Source organism: Podarcis cretensis (genome assembly GCF_951804945.1).
Source record: "Podarcis cretensis genome assembly, chromosome: 4".
NCBI classification, from domain to species: Eukaryota; Metazoa; Chordata; class Lepidosauria; order Squamata; family Lacertidae; genus Podarcis; species Podarcis cretensis.
In genome coordinates this window covers 76,832,093-76,853,687 of record NC_137173.1, presented here as the reverse complement: position 1 = coordinate 76,853,687, position 21,595 = coordinate 76,832,093, and the positions used below count along the sequence as shown (strand labels likewise).

Here is a 21,595-nt window from a genome sequence, read left to right as displayed (position 1 = left end):
GCGCGAGCGGGCTCTACCGTAAAGTCGCTCGCCGCCGGGTAGCGGGCCCCGCTTTCCAACATTGTCGCAAAGCTTATATAGAGGGAAGGAGCGGTGAAATCCGGGCAACCAAAGGGAGGCGGCGGGGGAGCAGCGGAAGCGAGCGGCGATCTTCCAGTGGTTGGAAACTGAGCTCCGTGGCTCCCCCTCGGCAGAAAGGGATTGGGCTCTTCCGAACCCAGATACTGGAATGAGAAGCGGGATTGGCCGCTCGGAGACCTAAAACTTCAAGGGAGAGGAACGGGATTGGCTGTTTCCTCCTTTGAGGTGGAGCGCTTTGCCCGGTCTGATGAGTAATGTGTTGCCTCGATGTTTGTAGTCTGATTTCCAAGCAGGTGTTTTTTTTGTGGTTTTTTTTTAAAGAAGAAAGGTAACTGAACCAATGCAACTTTAATGTACAGAGCTGAGGCCTTGAGAGTGTATTTGCGCGTGAGAAGTGCAGCCCATTCCGATTTCAGTGGGTTATGCAGTGATTCTTGACTCGCAGCACCATCTTGTGCACGTTTACTCCGAAATAAGGTGCACTGCCGGCTTAAGATGCAGCGAGGTCTTGAGGGATAGCTCAGTTGGTAGAGCATGAGACCCTTAATCTCAGGGTTGTGGGTTTGAGTCCCACGTTGGCAAAAGATTGCTGCAGTGCAGGGGATTGAACTAGATGACCCTGGTGGGGGTCCCTTCCAACTCTGACCCTTCTGTGTTTCAAATCACATTTGCCCCTGCAGTTGCATGTGTTTCCAAGTTGCCCACTGTCTGTCCACGCTGGTGGGTGGAGAGACGGTGGAGATTCTGGCTTCATATGGCTTATATTTCAAAGCTGCTTTGGGAGGAAATGCATCAAAACACAGGGTTTAGATGTGGATTGTGACTAGCATCCTATATAGAGGGCTTCACAAAGCAGCTGAGGGAGTGCACAGGATATAGAAGACAGGAGTGTGTACACAAGCCAGCCCACCCTTGAGGCGAGGTGAAACAGACATCCACTAATCTCATGGGATATGCAGCCCCTGTGTGTACAACCTAAGTTCAACAGGTCTTACCCCCCAGATGAGTTTGCTAGAATTTGAGCCTCTCAGTTAATCTTATAGTCAAATTTTGGTTTTCGAATGTCTTGGCTGCCGAAGGTTTCAGAAGCTGAATGCTGAAAACCTGGAAGTGAATGCTTCTGTTTTCGAATGCACTTCCGAACGGCTTCCGAAGCATGTTTTTCTATCCCCCCCCCCTTGACATTGCTGACAGCCCTTTGATCCTCGGTTTTTGAACGTTTTGGAAGTCAACCAGACTTCCAGAACGGATTACATTTGAAAACAGGTTCTACTGTAATGCATACTTCAAAGTGAGTCTCTTCAAGTTCCAGTGGCTTACTCCGGGGTAAATAGTTATAGGATTGCAGCATCAGTTTTGCAGCATGATTATTTTTGAGTAAACATGGTTTAGGATCAGGCTGTGGTGGTAGCTTCCATGCATGTCAAATCGGAATATGTCACCTACATCTGTCCTCAGTTTAAACCAATTTGTTTGTTTTTTATTCTGCATTAAACCACATACAAATAGTTCAGTAACAGTTCAGATGGGCCTAAGTCAGAGGTTTTCAACCTTTTTGAGTCCATGGCTCCCTTGATCAACTACATTCTTTCTGTGGCACCCCTGTGGGGCTCAGGAGCCCAGTTATGTCACCCCTTGCCTAAAGAGCTGGCAGTCCCTCACCCTTTTTTCAAACACCCTCCCTTGTGGAGTGTTCCCTCAGCCTCCTATCCTCTCTCCTTGGGAGTCCTCTGGGCAGCCACAGCTGCCACCCCTGGTCTCTGAGCTGCCACCCCCTACCCCAAAGAGAGATGCCTCCTCACACTGCCTCACTGAGGCCTGGGAAGCACCCCCTGGCCAGCCCCAGAGGCACCATTTGCCTGGGGACTTTGTAGCCAGGGCTGCCGCAACAAACAGCTGTGCAAGCCTTTGGGAGGCAGAGATGCAAGAGGGCATCAGAGGAGGGAGGGAAGGAAAGAGGGGCAGAGGCCAGTGTTGCCCACAGCACCCCTGACTATCATTCAAGACACCCCAGGGGGCCACAGCACCCTGTTTGAAAATCACTGGCCTAAGTTAATCATAAACCATTAAGTTCAATGGATCTTCTCTGAGTAAGACTAACATTGGAAACATGCCATATTTCCACAGTCAGTTCTTTGGTGTTTTTGAAGTGTGATGTAGTTTTAGTGTATCTATGCTTTTTCCATCTTACCTTAATGCTGAAAGCCATTACACATATTTGTACGATATATTGCAGTGGTATAATGCATGTAATAGAAAACTATTGATTTTCTTCAGTGGCCCGGCTATTTGAACACTGCAGTGAGTGTTCATATTTAAAACTGAGCGGAAAGTTAGTAGAACAAAGTATTTTTACTTGTGGGAAGGGGACAAATTTAAGTGAGCCATTAAAGAGGATGTGTTTTGGTATCTTCATTATAGCGACATTGACTGTTATTTCTGAGCAGTGAGCAGCCCCTTATAAAAAGTCAATGAAGAAACAGTGGCATGAAGAGTGTGGCAATGGCAAGTGTGGGAGGGGCTGAGTAGCCTTCCTGCCTACTGTTACTTCTCCCAATAAGTGCCCCTCTGTGTCCCCATTATGTCACCAAATATGGGTTTAGGAGGACATGTTGGCCCAAATTATATCTAGCTCTTTCCTCTGTATCAAGTGACCATTCTTAGGTACTGAATGAGTCCTCCTAATAAACAGAAGTCACATTTAGTAGTCCTTACATAAGGGACGTGGGTGGCACTGTGGTCTAAACCACAGAGCCTAGGGCTTGCCAGTCAGAAGGTTGGCGGTTTGAATCCCCGTGACGGGGTGAGCTCCCGTTATTCAGTCCCAGCTTCTGCCCACCTAGCAGTTCAAAAGCATGCCAGTGCAAGTAGATAAATAAGTACTGCTCTGGCAGGAAGATAAACGGCCTTTCCATGCGCTGCTTTGGTTTCGCCAGAAGCGGCTTAGTCATGGTGGCCACATGACCCAGAAGCTGTCTGCAGACAAATGCCAGCTCCCTCGGCCTATAGAGTGAGATGAGCGCCGCAACCCCATAGTCATCTGCAACTAGACCTAACGGTCAGGGGTACCTTTACCTTTACTTTTTTACATTTAAAAAGTCAAAATGTAGACGTGTGATAAGCAAGCAAAGCTAAGAGCTATGTAGATAGCTAATGGTAGATATGGGACCAATTGCAGGCTGATGACTTGAGGAAAGATAATGTTGGAAGGCATGTATACAGTGGTTACTGCATTTGGATGAAGCCCCCTCCTGGCCTCTTCCTCCTCCCATCTAGCCAGGACAAGGAGGTAGTAAAAAGCTTTTGCTAACTGCTGTTAGTCATTCTGTCTGAATCAATAAACTGCCTAACATTAACTATGGTTAGTTTAAAACAAGCCAACCTAAGTGGCTTATTTTTTTATATTTATACTTGCAGTACAGTTTTTTCCTAACATATAGCTCAGAATAAGAGGAAAGAAGGAAAGGAGAGGGGAACGGGTTGGTATTAGAAAAAAATGCAGATAAATAATTGTTGGTAACAACTATATAAAAAAATAAGAGTGCTTTACAAAAGTCTACTAACAGACTGTCTAAGCATTAACATCATTATCTGCCATCCAAATGCCCCCCTTGGAGTCTGGAATCTGTTGTCTGTTAAAAACTGCATGTCCAAATGCGGAAAGTACATTAATGTCCTCTGTCCATTGTACAATTGCAGGTGGGGATTTATCTTTCCAGTGCTGAAGAATGCATCTTTTTGTTGCCACGAAAGCCCTTGGGACCTATTTATGTTGTCCATCTGAAAGTTCCCACAGTGCCGGGATGTAATTCAAAACTGAATATATATCAGTGAATTTCAAAGAAGATTCTAAAACTAGATTAATATGTATAATGATCTCAGTCCGGAAGGAAGTCACCATGGAACACCATGGAACAATAATAATGCCTTTGGTGCAGTGGGACAACACCAGGATCAACAGTCAGAGAGGGTTATCCACTTGGAAATGCTTTTTTTATTATTAATTTAAACTGCAAATCTAAGGAAACACAACATACTGAGGCAAGGACATCTTTTCATTGGCACTTGTGAAGAAATCCTATCTATTTTAATAGTGTTTTAATGGATATTGTGTAATATATTCTGCCATTTGTATTGTAATGTGTTTGATGGGGGAATCCTCCGGTTATGTGGAAGTTGGTTTAACTGTCACTGGGAGATCTCAACTGACAGCAAGGAGGAAATGGAACTCTCAGTATGCAAAAGAAGAATAGAAGACTTGCATATTCAGATTGGTTATTGCAGATTTAGAATTCTTAGCTAATCGGTGCAGTTGACTGGTAGTAATATATATATGGCCATGTGGTGGTCAGCAGGAGGGTTAGTTGGTTAGTCCATGCTGATTGGTGCTTGATGTTCATGGTGTTCAACCAGAAGATGAAGCCAGCAGAGAAAGAAGATTGCAGAAGAAAAAAGAACATCTGAAAGGAAGACAGAGTGTATTGGTGACTGATGACTTGCCTGGGGTAGCTGAATCACTTGGATCAGACTGAAGAGATGAGAAGAGCACCTGTCTACGCCACTGAGAGAGAAGGGAGGGACACTATGGAGTGCTAGGCTATAGTGTCTGTCTGGTAGGAGAACCAGAGGAAGATTCCAGGACAGGCAGCAGAAACAGAGCTAGCCCGCAATTATAGTCAGTAGGTGAGGCTTCACTGAAGTGGACCAGTGGGAGTCTGGAAAAAGTGTTTGAATAAAGTGTTTTAATATAGTTACTAATGGGTAACTACGTATACTGTGGTTATTAAAAGGGTAACTACACTTGCTGTGTAGTAGATGTGCAGAAACTAATGTATAGGGAGTACTTGGTTTTGGTTGAATCCTCTACAGGAAAGATATACTGGTTGCAAGAAAGGAAGGAAATGCAAACGAGATTCCAAGGACTAGAAAATGAGACTGAAGGAAGAAATAAAGTGCACTAAAAGGGAGCAGGTGCCCAGTGAGTGATTCCTATAGCTTGGTGTTCAAGCAACTTACTCTGACTTCACTGAAGTCTGGCTAAAAATACTGACATGCAGAAGCTGGCTCATCTCACAGAACTGGTTGCCTGCACATTTTGCTTTTTAACTTTTCTTCCAGGATGACTACATACTTACCTTGTTTTTAAATGAAAGGTCAGAGTCTGGGTGCCCTTGCAGTAAAGGACCCTGGTGCAATTACTCCAATTGCACCATTATAATCCACCCATGGGTGCAACATTATCTGCATATTTTTCTTATGTTTGTAAAGAAAGGAACTAAAAGTGTGTATGTATCTTAATGAATGATGGAAATTTAGGGAAGGAATGTGGAGTTTCTCTGCATCTCTTGGTTATGGGCATTTTCCTTTTGGTGATATTGTCATTGGCCAATAATATTAAAGAAAACCAATGGATAAAGTTACTGAGACACATAATGCATCTGGCAAGATAACAGAATATGTTTATTCCATGTTTCTGCCCTCTGCAGCTGCTTTCTACTGTTGCAATTTTGAAATCCCCAGGTGGCATGTTAGAAATGTAATAGGAAATGTCTTGGTGTAGCAGGATTGCAGGACAAGGCATACATTTTCCATATTGCTGTGGACAGTAATAACATTGATACAAACCAGATGAATTCTGACATTGTTCAGATTTTGAGCACGACCATGAAACTTGATGTGTGCTCTTATTGTGTAAGTGCTGTTTAGAGACTGTTTGTTGCACAGCTGCCAAATAGTCATAATGGGATATAATGTAAAGAAAATGCGTTATTGTGAGGATTCATGAGCACTAAAGAATTGTATATGCCTATTTTTTTCCATCATGCTAAAAAAGAGGGAAGGGAAATCAGCTATATTTCAGTGCAAGAATTATGAAGCAAGGCTATTGTAGATTAGAACATTCTCACAGAGCTGCATGAGAAGATATATAATATCTTGAGCAGGGTAACATTGTACCTATTTAATCTCTGAGGCAACAAGTTCCTTTTTAATTTCAAAATCCTGTTGAGTGATCTTAGCCAAATAAGCAACATTTTGGCAGGATAATGGTCTCACAGAAATAATACATGGCCTTAGGAGAAAAATAAGTCAACTAAAACCACTGATGTTATGAAACAGTTCAGTTTGCTTCCCACTTGCGTTAAGATTCAGAGAGCAATATTTTTTCAGCCTGATCCTACAATGGCCCCCACTCTGACTAAGACTCATCACTATTATATGTGGCACCAGCTTAGCAGCATAACACAAATACAGCAACAGCCACTCATAAATCCTCTTCAAGCATTCACACAAGTTAAATAAACAAGTGAGAGGAGGCATGTGGATGAATGTTCTAGCGCCACCCCTGGACACCCTCCACAAGTTGGATGGCGAACTTCTGAACTGGAGAGGCTTTTGCTCATGGAGATTCCTTGCACATTGCTTCTGTGAGGAGAGGCTACCCACTTCAAAAGTTCACTCTCCAAGTCATGGAGGGTGACAGGTGGTGGTGGCGGTGAAACTACTGTAGTGTGCTGAAATCCATTACCCCTCTTTCATGTTTACACAGGAAAATAACACTAGAGGGAAGGATAACAGTACTTTGGCTTCTGCTTGTTCTGTTACTATGGATACCTTTTAGATGTGCAGCCTAAGGCTTGCTCCTTGCTCCTTTTGTTAATTACAGGAGCTGCCAGAATCAGAGTGACTGGTTGGGTTGCAAAGAGAATGCTTCTTTGAAAGAAGGTGCAGTAATCAATCTGTTCAGATGATGCCCTTCTGTCTGTGGCACAGTCCATCTCGCAGTAGCCCTCCATGGTAAAGGCCTATTTTGTTGTGGCACTCAGTTTGTGGAATAAACTCCCCTCTACAATAAAAGTCAGTTGTGATGCATTTTTGGTGCTTTCTTAAATACAGCTGTTTGCCCAAGCATTTGCTGATCATTACCAACCTAGCTTCTTGTGATGTTTCTGGCAGTTGCTTGTTGTATTTATTGCTTAATGTGTTTGAGTTTGTTCAATATTGTTGTAAACCACAATGGAATGTTTAATGAAAGACAGAATAGAAAAGTTTAGATGATGACTATGAGACTTGCTACCTTAAAGGAAGGTATGTATGGCAAGAGCTTTGTCAAATAAGCCACCGTTAGATCCTGGAGTTCTGGATTGTTACCATGTCATTTCATGTGGTTTCGGGGCAAGATGCTTAAGTGTGTGGTAGTCCAGTGCCAAGTATTTTTGGATAATACTGATTATCTAGATCTATTTCCAACTCAGTTTTAGGGCGGAGGCAACCTTGGTCACTCTAGGGTAGGGGGCAAATGTCAGCCTCTTCTGGCTTGTGGGAGCATTGCAGGGGGTTGGACAAATGATCCTTGAGGTCTCTTCCAACTCCAGAACTCTCTGTGCAAACCTGAGAAATACAATAAGTCAAATCACAGGCACACTACAACCAAGCAGACACCACATCCAATTTTAATGGTTGCAATAGAATGCATCTTTCAAACTAGATTTCAGCAGGGGAAGGGGACCCTGTGAGTGCCAGGGAAGTATTCTGTGAGCAAAGTAGTGCCACACACCCTGCACTGGCAACCCTTGTCCTGGACAGTTTTGCTTGACTTCTCAACAGCTTTCATAATGATCAACTATGAAGTCCTTCTGAGCCACCCGGCTGAGATAGGATGGGGGCATATTGCTCTGTGGCGATTCTGGTTCTTCCTAATGAACAAGCCTCAGAAAAAGATCCTGATGGACCATTGCTGAACCCCATGGGCATTGGACATGTTTCACACCATGCAGTTCTTCCCTTTCCCATGGTTGTGATGGATCATCACGTTTCTCTTTTCATGAGTGTGGTAGATATAATGTGCATCTTTGCACATTAAAGTAAAACCATACCGGAGCCTCCCTCTAGCTATTTGGGAATGTTAGAAAACGGAAGAGAGCCATTTAAAACGTCAAATAAACATTCCGGCTGGCAGAAAGAAGCTTTACATTCACAATAGTTTACATTCACAAAAGGTGCGTTTAAATTAACTTCTCAAAATTCCCTCGACGGATTTGTCGTCTCAGCATTCTCGCTGAAGTTCCATTCCCACGGGCTCTTTTCCAAAGAAAAAAGAAAGAAAAAATGAGGTGTGCCAAGGTTTGAAAGCCACCTACCCTCTTCTCTCTCTGCCTTGGAAGCAGTGCCCTAGTTACACGCACGCCCAACATAACCCACCCAGTAACCGCGCATTCTGCACGTGCTCTTGCCCCGTGGGCGCTTCAACCTCCACGCCTCTGGAATTTAAGGAGGCAATTAGTCCTATACGCCAGGAAAACGTCCCCGCCATCGGCGGCGGCGGCGTTGCCTCCTCTTTCCCTCAGCTACTGCAGGGCGGGCCTGCTCTAGGTCGGCCGGGACGAAGAAGCCGAGGCCGGGCGGTGGGTGGAAACAAGGCAGGGGATTTCCTCTTTCGGCTCCTCCCGCTCCCATTTCCCCCACCCGTCCTGGAAAGGCCAGGCCAGGTTTCTTCTCCCTCTCTCGTTTCTGAGGAGAAACTCCTCTGAGGCGGCAGGAGGAGGCCGAGGGCGCCCTTCGCTTCAGGCAACCGCAGCCGCAGCCGCTCCCCCGGGAGGAGGAGGAGCAGACTCTCGGGCCCAGCGGCGAGCTCCTCCCCGCGGGGCGGGCGTTGGCGGAGGGCGCCCCCTTCGCCTTGCCGCCGGCGACGGCGAGTGGACGGGCGGCGGGGTCCCGCGGCGGCGGCGGAGCGGGCGATGTGACCCCTGGCGGCGGAGGGGCTTGGCCGGCGTCAAGATGTGGCTGAAGCCCGAGGAGGTGCTGCTGAAAAACGCCCTGAAGCTGTGGGTCACGCAGAAGAGCAGCGGCTACTTCGTGCTGCAGCGGCGGCGGGGCCACGGAGGCGGCGGAGGGCGCTTCACCGGTAAACGGCGGGAGAGGGGCTTGGCCGGGGCTGGAAGCGGGCCGCCACCCCCGCCGGGAAAGCTCCTCTACAGGTCGGCAGGCGTGGAAGTGCGAGCCGCCCTTCGCCTTCCCAACCCCTCCGGGGGGAAAGGAGTGGGTCTGTCGTAGCCGCGATATTATTATTAGCCTCCAGGAGGGTCCCTCTCCAGGCGTCCCCGAAAGTGGGGACTCTCTCTCTCTCTCTCTTTGTTGCTTTTCTTTTATACTTCTGTCGTCTTTTGACTCCTTGGTCGGGACTGAGGAAGAGGAGGAAGTAACTCCCATAGTGTGAGGGGGCAGCCCCTGCCTTGATGGACTGGGTGGAGGGGCTTTTGCTGCTGCCCTGCACCCTGAGGTGGGGGAAAGGAGATAGACCGGGGGGGGGGAGGGAGGAGAAACCAGGCTCTTTGTTCAGGGACAACCTGAATTCTTACCTCTGCCCCCCCTCCCCGGTAGTGCATTGCAAATAGTCACTTTTCCCCACACCTTATAGTTGGAAAAAGTCACTGTGGAGTAGAGGAAGGAGCTGTAACCTGCGTGCAGATAGAAGCTCCCCTTGCCCATATTTTGTTTTTTTTGCTAAGCCTCTTGGCGTATGATAAAAGGTTTCTGTCCTCTGAACAACTCCATTGTTTTCAGAGTGGGATTCAACTCGAGTTTTTTGTTCAGGTGCCTGCAGCAGCTGTTGTTAATGGGGGAGAAAGGAGGAAATCCGATAGAGAGGGAAAACGTGGAAGAGCTTAGCCTGAGCCCATGAGATGCTGAATTTTACCAGTTTGCCAAGATAAGATATGTAGAATAAGAAGGCAATGGAAGGCTATATTTAAGACAGACTGCAGCTTGAAACAAAAATACGTGACATTTTGAAAAGAGCTTTGCATTTAGGACTCTCCATATGGAACAGCATGGGCAGGGCTGCAAATATTGTGTATAAGGTTTTAAAGCAGTGCTTCATTTGGTATTTAGAACACAATGATGTCCATAAATAAGCTAATAAGCATTGTTTTATTTGAGCTAATTTAATGGTGGCGTAATAGAAAAAGCAAATACTGTAGTAAAAACAAAATATGAAGGACATTTTCCCATATGGAGCAGATTATTTGGGAAAAGGAGGGGAGGACTTGTAAGTTGGGGAGTGAAATGAGTGCCCCAAAAGTCTTAATTATTGCTTAGAATAAGCACCTTGAGTGTGTAAATCAGGGATGGGGAAGCCGTGACCCTCTAGACTCAACTAGACATTGTGGATCTACGGCTCCTGTCATCCCTGACCTAGGAAGAGTTGCCTAGGGCTTGATGAGAGTTGCAAGTCCAACAGAATTTGGAGGGCCACAGGTGTTGATAAACAGTAGGGCTGCAGTCCTGTCCATTTGCAAGTGAATAGTAAGTTCCCTTTATCCCAATGGAACTTACTTCTGAGCAGACAAACATTGGATTGCACTGTAAGACACTCATAAAACTTATGGTGAATTAATTCAGGAGTACATTTCTGCTGTACAATTATGTAGGCTAATAATATAAACTCTGCTGGCATGTTTAATTATGCTGACATTTCTGTTAATATATTGGTGCTTTGGAAGATAATGGCCTACTGGCTTTCCTTCTGAAAGTCCCTTTGATTTTCCCCTATTGGGTAACCACAGGCACAATTCCAATACAGGATGCCTGTGTAGCAATCAGGCTAGATAAGTATTTCTAACCTTGAAGTACCAGTACAACTTTTTCAGGAGACCAAGCTATTACGCTTCTGGGACTTTCTTCACATTTGAGTACAGTGGTACCTCAGTTTATGAACTTAATCTGTTCCGGAAGTCCGTTGTTAAACCGAAACCGTTCTTAAACCAAGGCACACTTTCTTTAACGAGACCTCCCACTGCCAGTGCCCTTCCACCATTCAGATTCAGTTCTTAGACTGAGGTAAAGTTCACAAACCAGGAAACTACTTCGGAGTTTGTAAACCGAATAGTTCATGAACAGGGTTGTTCTTAAACCGAGGTACCACTGTACTTGTAGTAATAAGCAGTGCAGATCGTTCTATTTTTTTTAAGCAACAGTTGTTAATAATAACTTTTATGGCCCAGTGCAGGTCCAGCCTGTAATGCAATTAAATCACACTGAACATGCAGCAGGGTAAGTTAGTGCTTTCAAAATGTGGGAATGCTAGTAGTCCAGTCTGTCCTACAACACATGCTAGTAGTCCAGTCTGTCCTACAACATCTGGACCTATAGCTCAGTGGTAGAGTATCTGCTTTGCATGCAGAAAGTTGCAGCTTCAGTCCACAGCATCTCCAGGGTAGAATTGGGGAATGAGCCCTATCTGAACCCCAGAGAGCCGCTGCCAGTCAGACTATTGGTGTCCACTTGGTGGGTTAGGGTGCACTACTGGGTTGCAGTCTGATCTCAGATGGGCTGCAATACAGCACTTCCAGCATACAGATACATGGTAAAAAAAATTGAGAATGCATTCACAAGAAACCAGAGGCATTTCTCTTGGGTATGGTCGGCCAACTGGTGCCGAAGAAGGATAAGAACTTCTTTTTGTACGCTACTACGGCAGCAAGGATTCTCCTAGCAAAGTATTGGAAGACACAAAGCAAAGTATTGGAAGACAAAGTATTGGAAGACACAAGAGCTACCCACGCTGGAGGAATGGCAGGCGAAAGTGATTGACTTTATGGGACTGGCAGAAATGACCGGCAGAATCCGCGACCAAGAGAAAGAGACTGTGGAAGAAGATTGGAAGAAGTTTAAAATATATCTTAAAATATATCTTAAAATATATCTTAAGAGTTATTATAAAATTGAGGAGTGCTAAAATGCTGAGGGAGAGGAAGACGTAGAATTGTGTTTAGTTTAGGGTGAAATTGAAAAGGAGAATGAATTTATATTTAATTGGCTAAGAAGGGTTGCTGAACAATTGTTAAAATAAAGGATGCAAAAAAGGTGAGGTATGGGGAAGTCCGAGAAAGGAGGCTTATGAAAATGAGGTTAAGAATTTATATTTGTGTGTTTGTTTGTATTGGTGGATGTTTTTATGTTGTCGTTATTGTTTTGTTTTAAAATTGGAAAACTAATAAAAATTATTATAAAAAAAAAAAATTGAGAATGCATGTTTGGGTTAAAGGTGAGTGCCAGGTCTGAAAATATTGAAGACTACTGGCATAGACTAGTGGTTTCCACACTTTTCCAACTCTACTATTCTAGGATTCTATTATTTTCCTCCCAGAGACCTCTTGAAAATTGCTGATGGTCTCAGTGGGCCACTTGATTATTTTTCTGTCTGTTGCAGCAGTTGTAATGTGCTGCACAAGATGATTTTAAATAGTATTTTTATTGCTGCTTTTATATCTTACATATTGTAATTTATAACAAAATAAAAAAATTCCTTCCAGTAGCACCTTGAAGACCAACTAAGTTAGTTCTTGGTATGAGCTTTTGTGTGCATGCACACTTCTTCAGATAACAGACCAACGCGGCTACCTATCTGTAATTGTAATTTATTGCATTGACATTCCCATAGAACTCAAATTGTAATGCGATAAAACACAATATTTAAAAAGAAACAATAAAAATGTAGAAATCAATATGGATATGCTGCAGACCACTGGTGGTCCACGAATCACAGTCTGGGAGGTAGATAATACCAAAATAGATGCGCCAGTGGTCTGAGGCAGTCTAGAATGTTGAACAAGATGAAAGCAAGTGCCTTACCTAAGGCCACAAAATAGAATAGAAGATACTGTCTGGGCCCTAAATGCCATTGGCTGTACCTTTGACCTCACATTTGCTGTTCAGACTAACAAAACAACACACTTACAGAAGGCAAGCAGTCAAGCCTGAGAGACAAGCCTCTTAAGCATAAACTGACTACAGAAGATAGGGTGGCATTCAACTAATTTTTACTCGGAGTGGATCCATTGAAATTAATGAACCTGACTCAGTTAAGTCCATGGATTTCAGTATATCTATTCTGAATGAAACTTAGTTAAATACCGCCCATAGTTGGGGTCTGATTACCAAACCCCTAAACATAATGTTCTGTACCCACTCCCAACCCAACATTTACTGCAGTGCCATGCTCTGAATTGCTCCTGGACCACAATCTGCTCCATCAGATACATGAAATTAAGCTGCACTCCACATAATTGAACTGATGGAATTCACTGCCTCAGGGTATGGCAATGTCCACAAACTAAGAAGGCTTTACAAAATGAATGAGAGATTCTTGGAAAATAATGCTTATTACCTGTGATAGCGAAATGGAATCTCTCTCCAAAGGCAGTATACATCTGAATACTAGAGACGATCAAAAGGGAAGTTCCTTTGCCTGCTCTTACTTGTGAGCTTCCAGAGACATCTGGTTGGCCAGATTCCACTCTAAATCTATTTCCTTCCCAGAGCTAAATGCTGTATTTCCTTTTCCAACAAATCATCTCATTACTCTTCCCCCTCCCCTAAAGAAAAGGCCAAAATACCATCCCTACCACCACTCTTTTCTCCCACTGGTGTTATAAGGAGGCAGCCTAGGAGCTCCAGATCTCCTACTCCTTTCCCTTGCTTTTATATACCATAAAAAACCAACAAGAATAGTGTGCATATTGGGATGGTTAGGTGTACTTAAATTGGGGTTGGGGAAGCTTTGGCCCTTTCAGGTGTTTTTGGGCTCAGCTTTCATCAGCATCAGCTGGCTTGGCTAATGTTCAGGGATGATGAGAGTCTCCAATCCGTTACTTAGGTTTGGTCTGAAATGTGTTGTGCTTAACAGTTTTTATCTTTGATTGACTCGAGCCCTTAATTTTGAGTTGGTAGAATTTAAGCATCAAACCTGGTTTTCCAGAGGCACTCAACATGATGTATATGTGTTTCATAATAAAAAGTATACGGCACTCTGTGGTTTTGATACCATTATATTGGGTTTACTTGCTGTGTTAGTGATGAAATGAAAAGTAGAAACAAGGGAAACGTAATGTAGAAACAAGAAACAACAGTCTACATTCATTGAAATGGGTAAAGCATAACACATTTGTAGAATTTTGAGACACATTTTTGATGAAATGGTGTTTGACATTAGAAGTCTCATAAGGCATGCATGAGTCAGACTTGATGTGGACCTTTTTGACTTGTTGAACTTTACTATTGAACTTTTAATTACCAGTGCTCCCAGTATCTCACTTTCAAAGCTATGCCTTTGCTTAACCTGTCTGGGAGGTTTTTACTGGTCTCCGTATTTCACTACGTTCTTTTGCTCTCCCACGGAATATACATAGAATTGGTTGTTTGTTCTCTCTTTTCCATTTGCCCCTTTTAATTGCTGTGTTAAGAGAGATTAATTTTCAGATCTAAAAATAGTCTCTCAGCTGCTAGAGTTAGGCCCCGACCAATGACTGAAGTATCTTAATAACTGACAAACGTTATGACTGTGCCATTGAGCCTAAGGGTGTGAAGTTGAAAAATAAAGTTGCTTTGGTAGATCATACTTTTTGGGGTTTTTATGGAAGCTACTATATGGTTTGCCTTAGGCAGTCCAAGTGGGTTTTAGCTTTGTCTTATCAAATTGCCCTTTTATTCTCCATTTGTTTTCTGTCCCAGAAAGAAAACACTCTCAAAATAAGAGTCAAATGAACAAAACAATGGTAGTGTTCTAGAACAAAAATATTTTCCATCTTTGGCGTTCACTGTGGAAAAGAGTACATAATATTAATTTAATGGCATTCTTTTTTTATACAGAAGTTTGAGTGATTAGCAGCACAATTATGTGTATTTACTCAGAAGTACGTTCCACTTGTGCTGCTTAAATCTAAATTCGACTGTAAGGATATAGATAAATAGAACAAAAACATTATTTTTAATCATCAGTACTAGAAATCAATAAAAGGTTAACATGAATCCCAGCCATAAATAAATAATGAAAGCCTCCCTCCCCCCCCCCCCCGTTTTAAATTTTGTTTATGTACTCATTAGTTTTGCAGTCTGGGGGGGGGGAATCTTGTCACCTGATCTCTCCATAAGTTTAAGTTCAGAATAACATGGTGATTTAGTAATTCAGCCCAAATCCTTTGATAGTCTTCCTAAACTTCCTTAATGGCTAATGTTTCTAGTTTTATTTAGGTTTATAAACTTTTCTTGTGTAAAAATGTCTATTTATAGCATGTGCCTTTTATTTCAACTGATCCTTTAGGGAGTTTATTTCCTTTTTTATTATCATAGGCATGTCCTTAGCAATGGAAACAGTTCCACAGATAAAATCTAATACTGATCATTACAAAATGTCAAGATTCTCCACACCCAAACTGTTGATTATAAATAGTAATTTAGCCTTATAGTCTTCAACTTCTCAGATCCAAGACCCACATTTAATTCCACTTCACTTTTTTACCATATGCCTGGTTTTTCACCTCTTTTTAGGGTGACTATATGTAAAAGAAGATGGGGCTTCTATGTTTTTAATAGTAGCACAAAAGGAGGGTTTTTTGCTGGTTGAGCCTGTTATGCAGTTGTAAAAAGCCACACCTACCAAAATACCTTCTACAAAGCTATTAAAGGTCAAAGAACTTTGTCCTTTGCATCTGTCTGTCTGTCTGTCTGTCTGTCTGTCTGTCTCTCTCTCTCTCTGTCTGAAGAAGTATCTGAAGTGTGCATGCACACGAAAGCTCATACCAATAACAAACTTAGTTGGTCTCTAAGGTGCTACTGGAAGGAATTTTTAAATTTCGTTTTAAAGAGAAGAATTTGTCAAATGGTCTAGTCCACTCAAACAATTGTTCTGTCTGATTAAATCTCAAGTCTAGATAAGAAGCATAAGAAGTCATTCCGCCCTGCCCCCCGCAGAAGTAAGATCCTTAGGGACATTTCTCTGCATCCAGAACAATTAGGCTGCAATTTTATAATATGATATAAACTCCATTGAACCCAATGATGCACATTTCCAAGTAGATATGTGTAGGATTGTGCTGTTGGAAGCAATATTGCTGCCAGCAAAGGAAAGGTATTTTGAAACCAAACACATTAAAAGGTGTTGTGAGATGAGAATAAGCAAAATTGGAGAATTCCAGACAGAGATACTGCTTTCAGGGGAACACATGGGAGGAAAGATGAGAAGTTCATCACCATTATGGTGGTATATACCTTTCTTTCATAAAATGAAATAGGCATAAAAGTATTTTAGGTCTAATTAAAATACTGATTTAAAAATTAGGGTGATGAAGTACCTGTCACAGGGGTTAGGTGTGATGCCAGCTTGGAAAGTAAACTGCAGTTCCACTTGCAGCTTATAGTGGAAGAGCAATAATCTGATAGTAGGTAGAGCTAGGAGCCACCAGTCTAGAAGCAGCCTTGATTCTCTGATGCTGATCAACATGTTAGTTAGTCCATGTGAAGTTAGTGTGTATAAATTGACTTAAATCCCAGTTCTTGACTTTAAGGTTTGTGCACCTAGTTATCACAAAAAAGAGACAAGCCTCAAATAAGCTGCAGCTAGATAGGAAATGTTATTCTACCAGAATCAACATTATTTTAAAAATCCAATACATTTCAATAAAATCTTCCTTGGGAGTAGAGGTATCTTATATCTTTCCTTCAGAGAAGGTTATTTGGGAGGTATTGCTTTTAGAAAGGATTTTATCCTTATTTTGGAATGTCAGATCTTGTTGCTCCCAGTTAACATTATATTAAAAAGTGTTGGGCTTTTTTATTATCTTGATTTTGATAGAGTCATTTTGTTCTTCCTTGAGAGTTGCCTTCCATGGTAGTTTCCTTTTCTTAGTGCTTGTGCTTTATTTTTTCCTCTCCTTACCCTTTCCCAAATTATATTATGTAATTATGTCTTTTCCAAGTTGGTGCTACAGTGATACGTAGCTATCAAAAATAAAGTAGCATTATTACAGACTATTGTTCTGTTTTCTTTATGTTTCAAAATATCAAAAACTTAGTTACATCTTATTACTGTTTTTATGAAGTTATTATACAAGGGAGGACAATGTGATACTATTGGTAGAAATTGATTAAAATATTTCAATATGGTCCTAATTTTCTTATTAATGACCCTTTTCAAAAGCTTTATAATATTTTCCTTTCATCACAGAAAACTATGCTTACAAATAACTTTGGAGTATTCATGGCTTTTCAAAATGTTAATTCTAAACCTGTCTGTTACTGGAATTCAGAGATGAGAAAAATTTCCTTAATCACTCTTTGATTTGTATCTTTAACTGTAACATCTTAAGAGTTAATACTTACGGTAATAGGATCGCCTGTTTTCCTTCAGAACTCCACCTGAAGTTGATAACTTACGAAGTATAACTGGGGTGCAAATTATAATACTTTGTCATCAGCCAAGGCAGCAGTAAGAAACACAGATAACTATTCGGAAGGATACCAAAATTTCTCATGTAATTTTTATTGGTTTTAGTTTACATGAAGTGAGACTAGTAGAAAAAGCCACAAGTTTTGCATACTCTACTATAAATATTTTCTCAGCAATGCTTCCCATGAACCACCACCTTCTTTATGGGATCCTTTTTTCCCTTTCTCAACCCAGTCACTTCTCTACCACAGGTCTTTCACTGAAGGAGGTATTGGCGAAATGTCTATACTATATCTATTGTACATGGTGAATTACTGAAACTATGGTAACTTCAGAAGCGATATAGGCCTGTTTTTAATTTTATTTCCGCCTTATCATTTCTCTCACACTTTATCTTGACGCTAACAATATACTTAAATTAGAACTTTGGAAGTTACTAAGTGTTTTGAAAACTCAGGATAGTTTCCATTGCAGGTTTATCCAATTTGAGAATAGGAATAATAACCAGGATGAGTTACTGGGAGAGACCAGCAGATTTGGAGTGATACTTTGCTACTCTAAAGAAATTCTGTAGCTATGACTTTGGTTTCAAAGCCAGGGAGATCACGGAGGTAGTGACTATTATTTCTTTTTTATGAAAGAGGTGCATCTCCCGTGGGAGTGCCCTGTTGTTGTCACGTAGGTGCTCAGAGATGCTTAGTTACACCATAGTGACAAAGCCAGTCTTCCTCTGCCTTGGAATGGGGATCTTCCCTACAGTTGTGCTGGGCTCTCAAGTTGCCTTGCATAGCTTCTTCCATGGAATACATTGAACAAGCAATTTGTGGCTCACCTAATTTGGACCTAAGTTGTTTTTTAAATGTGAAAGTCTTACCCTAATGCTTCATATCCTATACACTTGTAAAAAGCTGACACGTCTAAAAAGTAAAGTATGCTTTAAAAAAAATCCTGGAATTTGGGTTCTTTTCACTCCCTCCCTCCTTTTGTCCACAGAAAGGCCTTCTCGGTAGTGGAGCCCGCCCACCCTCCCATCAGATGTCAAGGAAATAAACAACTATCTGACTTTTAGAAGACATCTAAAGGCAGCCCTGTTTAGGGAAGTTTTTAATGTTTGATGTTTTTTTCTGTTTTTAGTCCTCTGTTGGGAGCCACCCAGAGTGGCTGGGGAAACCCAGCCAGATGGGTGGGATATGAATAAAATATTATTATTATTATTATTATTAGCTGTGATTCTCTACATATGAGACCTTTTTCACATTTAGCCTGGAAATATTGGGGCTATAATTTCTGTCTTCAGCTTTTTACCTTAGGAGATCCAAGTATGACAGCATAAATTTAAATTGAAAACAGTGCTATTATTGGTCCTTAGAAAAAGTGTTGTGAGGACTTTAAAAACATCTGTACATCCTAGATCCTATTAAAACTTTTGTCATAGTTGCTCTCCACCCCCCAACACACACCCCTTGGTCCAGGCTCTTCAGGGTATTGTCTTTTGTAAGGTAAAGACTAAGGCAGCTGGTTAAACAGGTTTTCTGAACTCACTGTGTGGCATTGGAGAGACGGGGGCCCGAAGACTACAAGATTTTGTAACCCTGAAACCTCTTTAGTTACTTGCTCTCATTTTTCTCTCTCAGTTATGACTTTCATATAGTTGCTTATCTTTAATATCATTTAAAAAATGAACTTGCTTTCAAAATGCATGGCTATGTCTATGTCAAGGTAGGGGAAGTAAGGCACAAATACAGTTATTACGAAACCAATAGCAGGATATTGGTTTAGCCTGGAAAAGAGGAGACTGATAGGAGATATGCTAGCCATCTTCTAATATCTCAAGGACCGTCACATGGGAGAGGGAACAAGCTTGTTTTCTCTTGGTCTTGGAGGGTAGGATTCGGACCAATGACTTCAAGTTACAAGAAAAGGAGATTCTGACTAAACATCAGGAAGTGTTTTCTGACAGTAAGAGCTGTTTGATAGTGGAATGGTCTCCCTCGGGAGAGTTGTGGAGGGTTTTAAGTAGAGGTTGGATGGCCATCTGTCATGGATGCTTTAGCCAAAATTCCTGCATTGCAGGGGGTGACTAGATGACGCTTGAGGTCCCTTCCAACTCTACAGTTCTATGATTTTGTGATATCTTTTGTGTAAACTTTTGTGTCTTCTAGTTGAAACTGAGATCAGAGTTGGACTGCCTTTCAGGTTACTTATTTTAATTATTTTTTGCATTTATATCCTCCCCTTTTCTCCATGGAGCTCAAGGTGTTTTCACTGTTCCCTCACTCCTCATTTAATCTTCACAACAGTCCTGTGAGGTAGGTTAGGCTGAGAGGCAATGACTGGCCCAAGTTCACCCAGTGAGCTTCATGGCCGAGTGGGGAATTGAACGCTGGTCTCCCAAGTCCTAATCTGACACTGTTAACTACCGTACCACCACTGGTTTTCACCACTGCTTGGGGTGAGACTGCTTGCTATTGGATTGAACATGCAATTTGCTTATGGTGAGCAATAATATAATCGGGGGGAAAGGACCAATTCAGATGCTGAAGGAAATTATATAGAGGCTAACAACAACAATGTGGGAATAGAAGGGAAGGATAGAAGAAAGAAAGCTGTTATGGTGGAGTAAAGGGACCCCTGACAATTAAGTCCAGTCATGAATGACTCTGGGGTTGCGGCACTCATCTCGCTTTACAGGCCAAGGGAGCCAGCATTTGTCCGCTTCTGCAGACAGTTTTTCCGGGTCATGTGGTCAGCATGACTAAGCTGCTTCTGGCGAAACCAGAGCAGTTCATGGAAACGTCATTTACCTTCCCACCAGAGCGGTACCTATTTATCTACTTGCACTGTGTGCTTTCGAACTGCTGGGTTGGCAGGAGCTGGGACCGAACAACGGGAGCTCACCCCGTCGCGGGGATTCGAACCCCCAACCTTTCGATTGGCAAGCCCAAGCGACACAGTGGTTTAACCCACAGCGCCACCCGCGTCCCCTGCCACAAAAGTTACTATCCTCCAAAATAAATTTGTTAGCATGCCAAGAGGCTCTCAGCCCATTTCCATACTGGCTGCAGAGGAGGAAAAGCCCTCTTAGCTGCAGCTGGTTGGTGGGCTGATTTTTTTTATTGCCTTTTCCCAAGAGGACTGGGATGAGAGATCCATTATCCTCCACCAGCTCACTGCATTTCTGTGTTGGTTACAAAGGGAAGGGGCTTTTCTTCCTCTGCCATTGCCAAAGAAGCCAACTGAATTGGCAGATGAAATGAAGTGATCTGTTTTTCTTTCACCAGCTCACTCATTTACCTGCATTGGATTCTTGATCTCCTTTGGCTAACAGGTGGGTGTTTAATATGCTGTCTTTAGCTGCTATTTTCAAAAGGCTATTGGGTGGATGTTTTAGGTTTTAACCACCCTGAGTCAGAGGGAGGTTTCTGAGATTTATTAAGGATTCCCCTACCTTGCCCCCTATAATCCAAGCACTAATTGTTCTTTTTCAAAACAACAAGTACCTTGCTAAAGTGAGTTGAATGGCAATGTTGAATTCCTCTCTGCTACTCAAGATAAAATGTCCCCATGACTGCTTTATCATGAGTATGTTGAAACCCTGGCTAAAGTGAGCACCAAGTCAAAATTTAAGAATATGTGAGTGCTGCAGCTACCTTGACCGTGGTTCAAAGGTAGGTAGTTGTTGTCTTCAGTGGAAGAAAGAAGGTTTGTTAATGATCTCCTGTATATAGAGAAACCACACAATTTGAGCTGCTTTTCCTTTAAAATAATTCTGGCATTAAAATAGTAAAGCATACTTGATACTGCCTATGGAGAATTTGACAAAAGTAAGGTTTTGTGGATTAAATGTGGTTAGCTAATATGAGGTGGGGTAGCTGTTTGAAGAGGACAATTTAATTACTGGAGGACTGGAAGCTTCGTTTGGGTTTGGGAACTTTAAAATCTCAAGTATATTTTATACTGATGTTCATGTATGCAATTAATTATACAAAAATGTGTGATTGTCATATTTATGAACTATAATGGTCTTGTGATACTTTCTAACTACATAGGATAAGAAATAAGAGTAAAGATACTTTTCAAACTGCAGAATCTAGTATTCTGAAAGCTGAATAAAAATTAATGACATCTTATTCAACTAATACGATTATCACAGTCTGTATCCCTTCTTCCATTGGAGTGTGTGTTTATGTAACTGAGATTAAATTGAATGTAAAATAGTTAATGTAGCAGGCTGTGCAGTTTTTTGTTATTTGAAATAGACTAATATCATTACCCTTCCAGAATTTTTTCAAA

The 21,595-nt window shown here is 42.1% G+C and overlaps 1 protein-coding gene and 1 long non-coding RNA gene across 3 annotated transcripts in view; both read left to right on the top strand.

Moving 5' to 3' along the window:
* Positions 1-270: 270 nt before the first annotated feature.
* LOC307214391 lies at positions 271-4,835 on the top strand. The gene is made up of 2 exons (XR_013838026.1): positions 271-409; positions 3,781-4,835. It is a non-coding gene; the product is annotated as an uncharacterized lncRNA (long non-coding RNA).
* Positions 4,836-8,777: 3,942 nt separating this feature from the next.
* The window catches only part of TBC1D8 (TBC1 domain family member 8), a 48,891-nt gene continuing 36,073 nt past the window's right edge, over positions 8,778-21,595 (top strand). The window contains exon 1 of one of the 2 annotated variants that reach the window (XM_079972508.1): positions 8,778-8,983. In XM_079972508.1, the coding sequence (XP_079828634.1) occupies positions 8,857-8,983 (127 nt within the window). In that variant the 5' untranslated portion in view covers positions 8,778-8,856. The remainder of the gene's footprint in view (positions 8,984-21,595) is intronic. The other variant, XM_079972509.1, reaches the window with a different exon arrangement.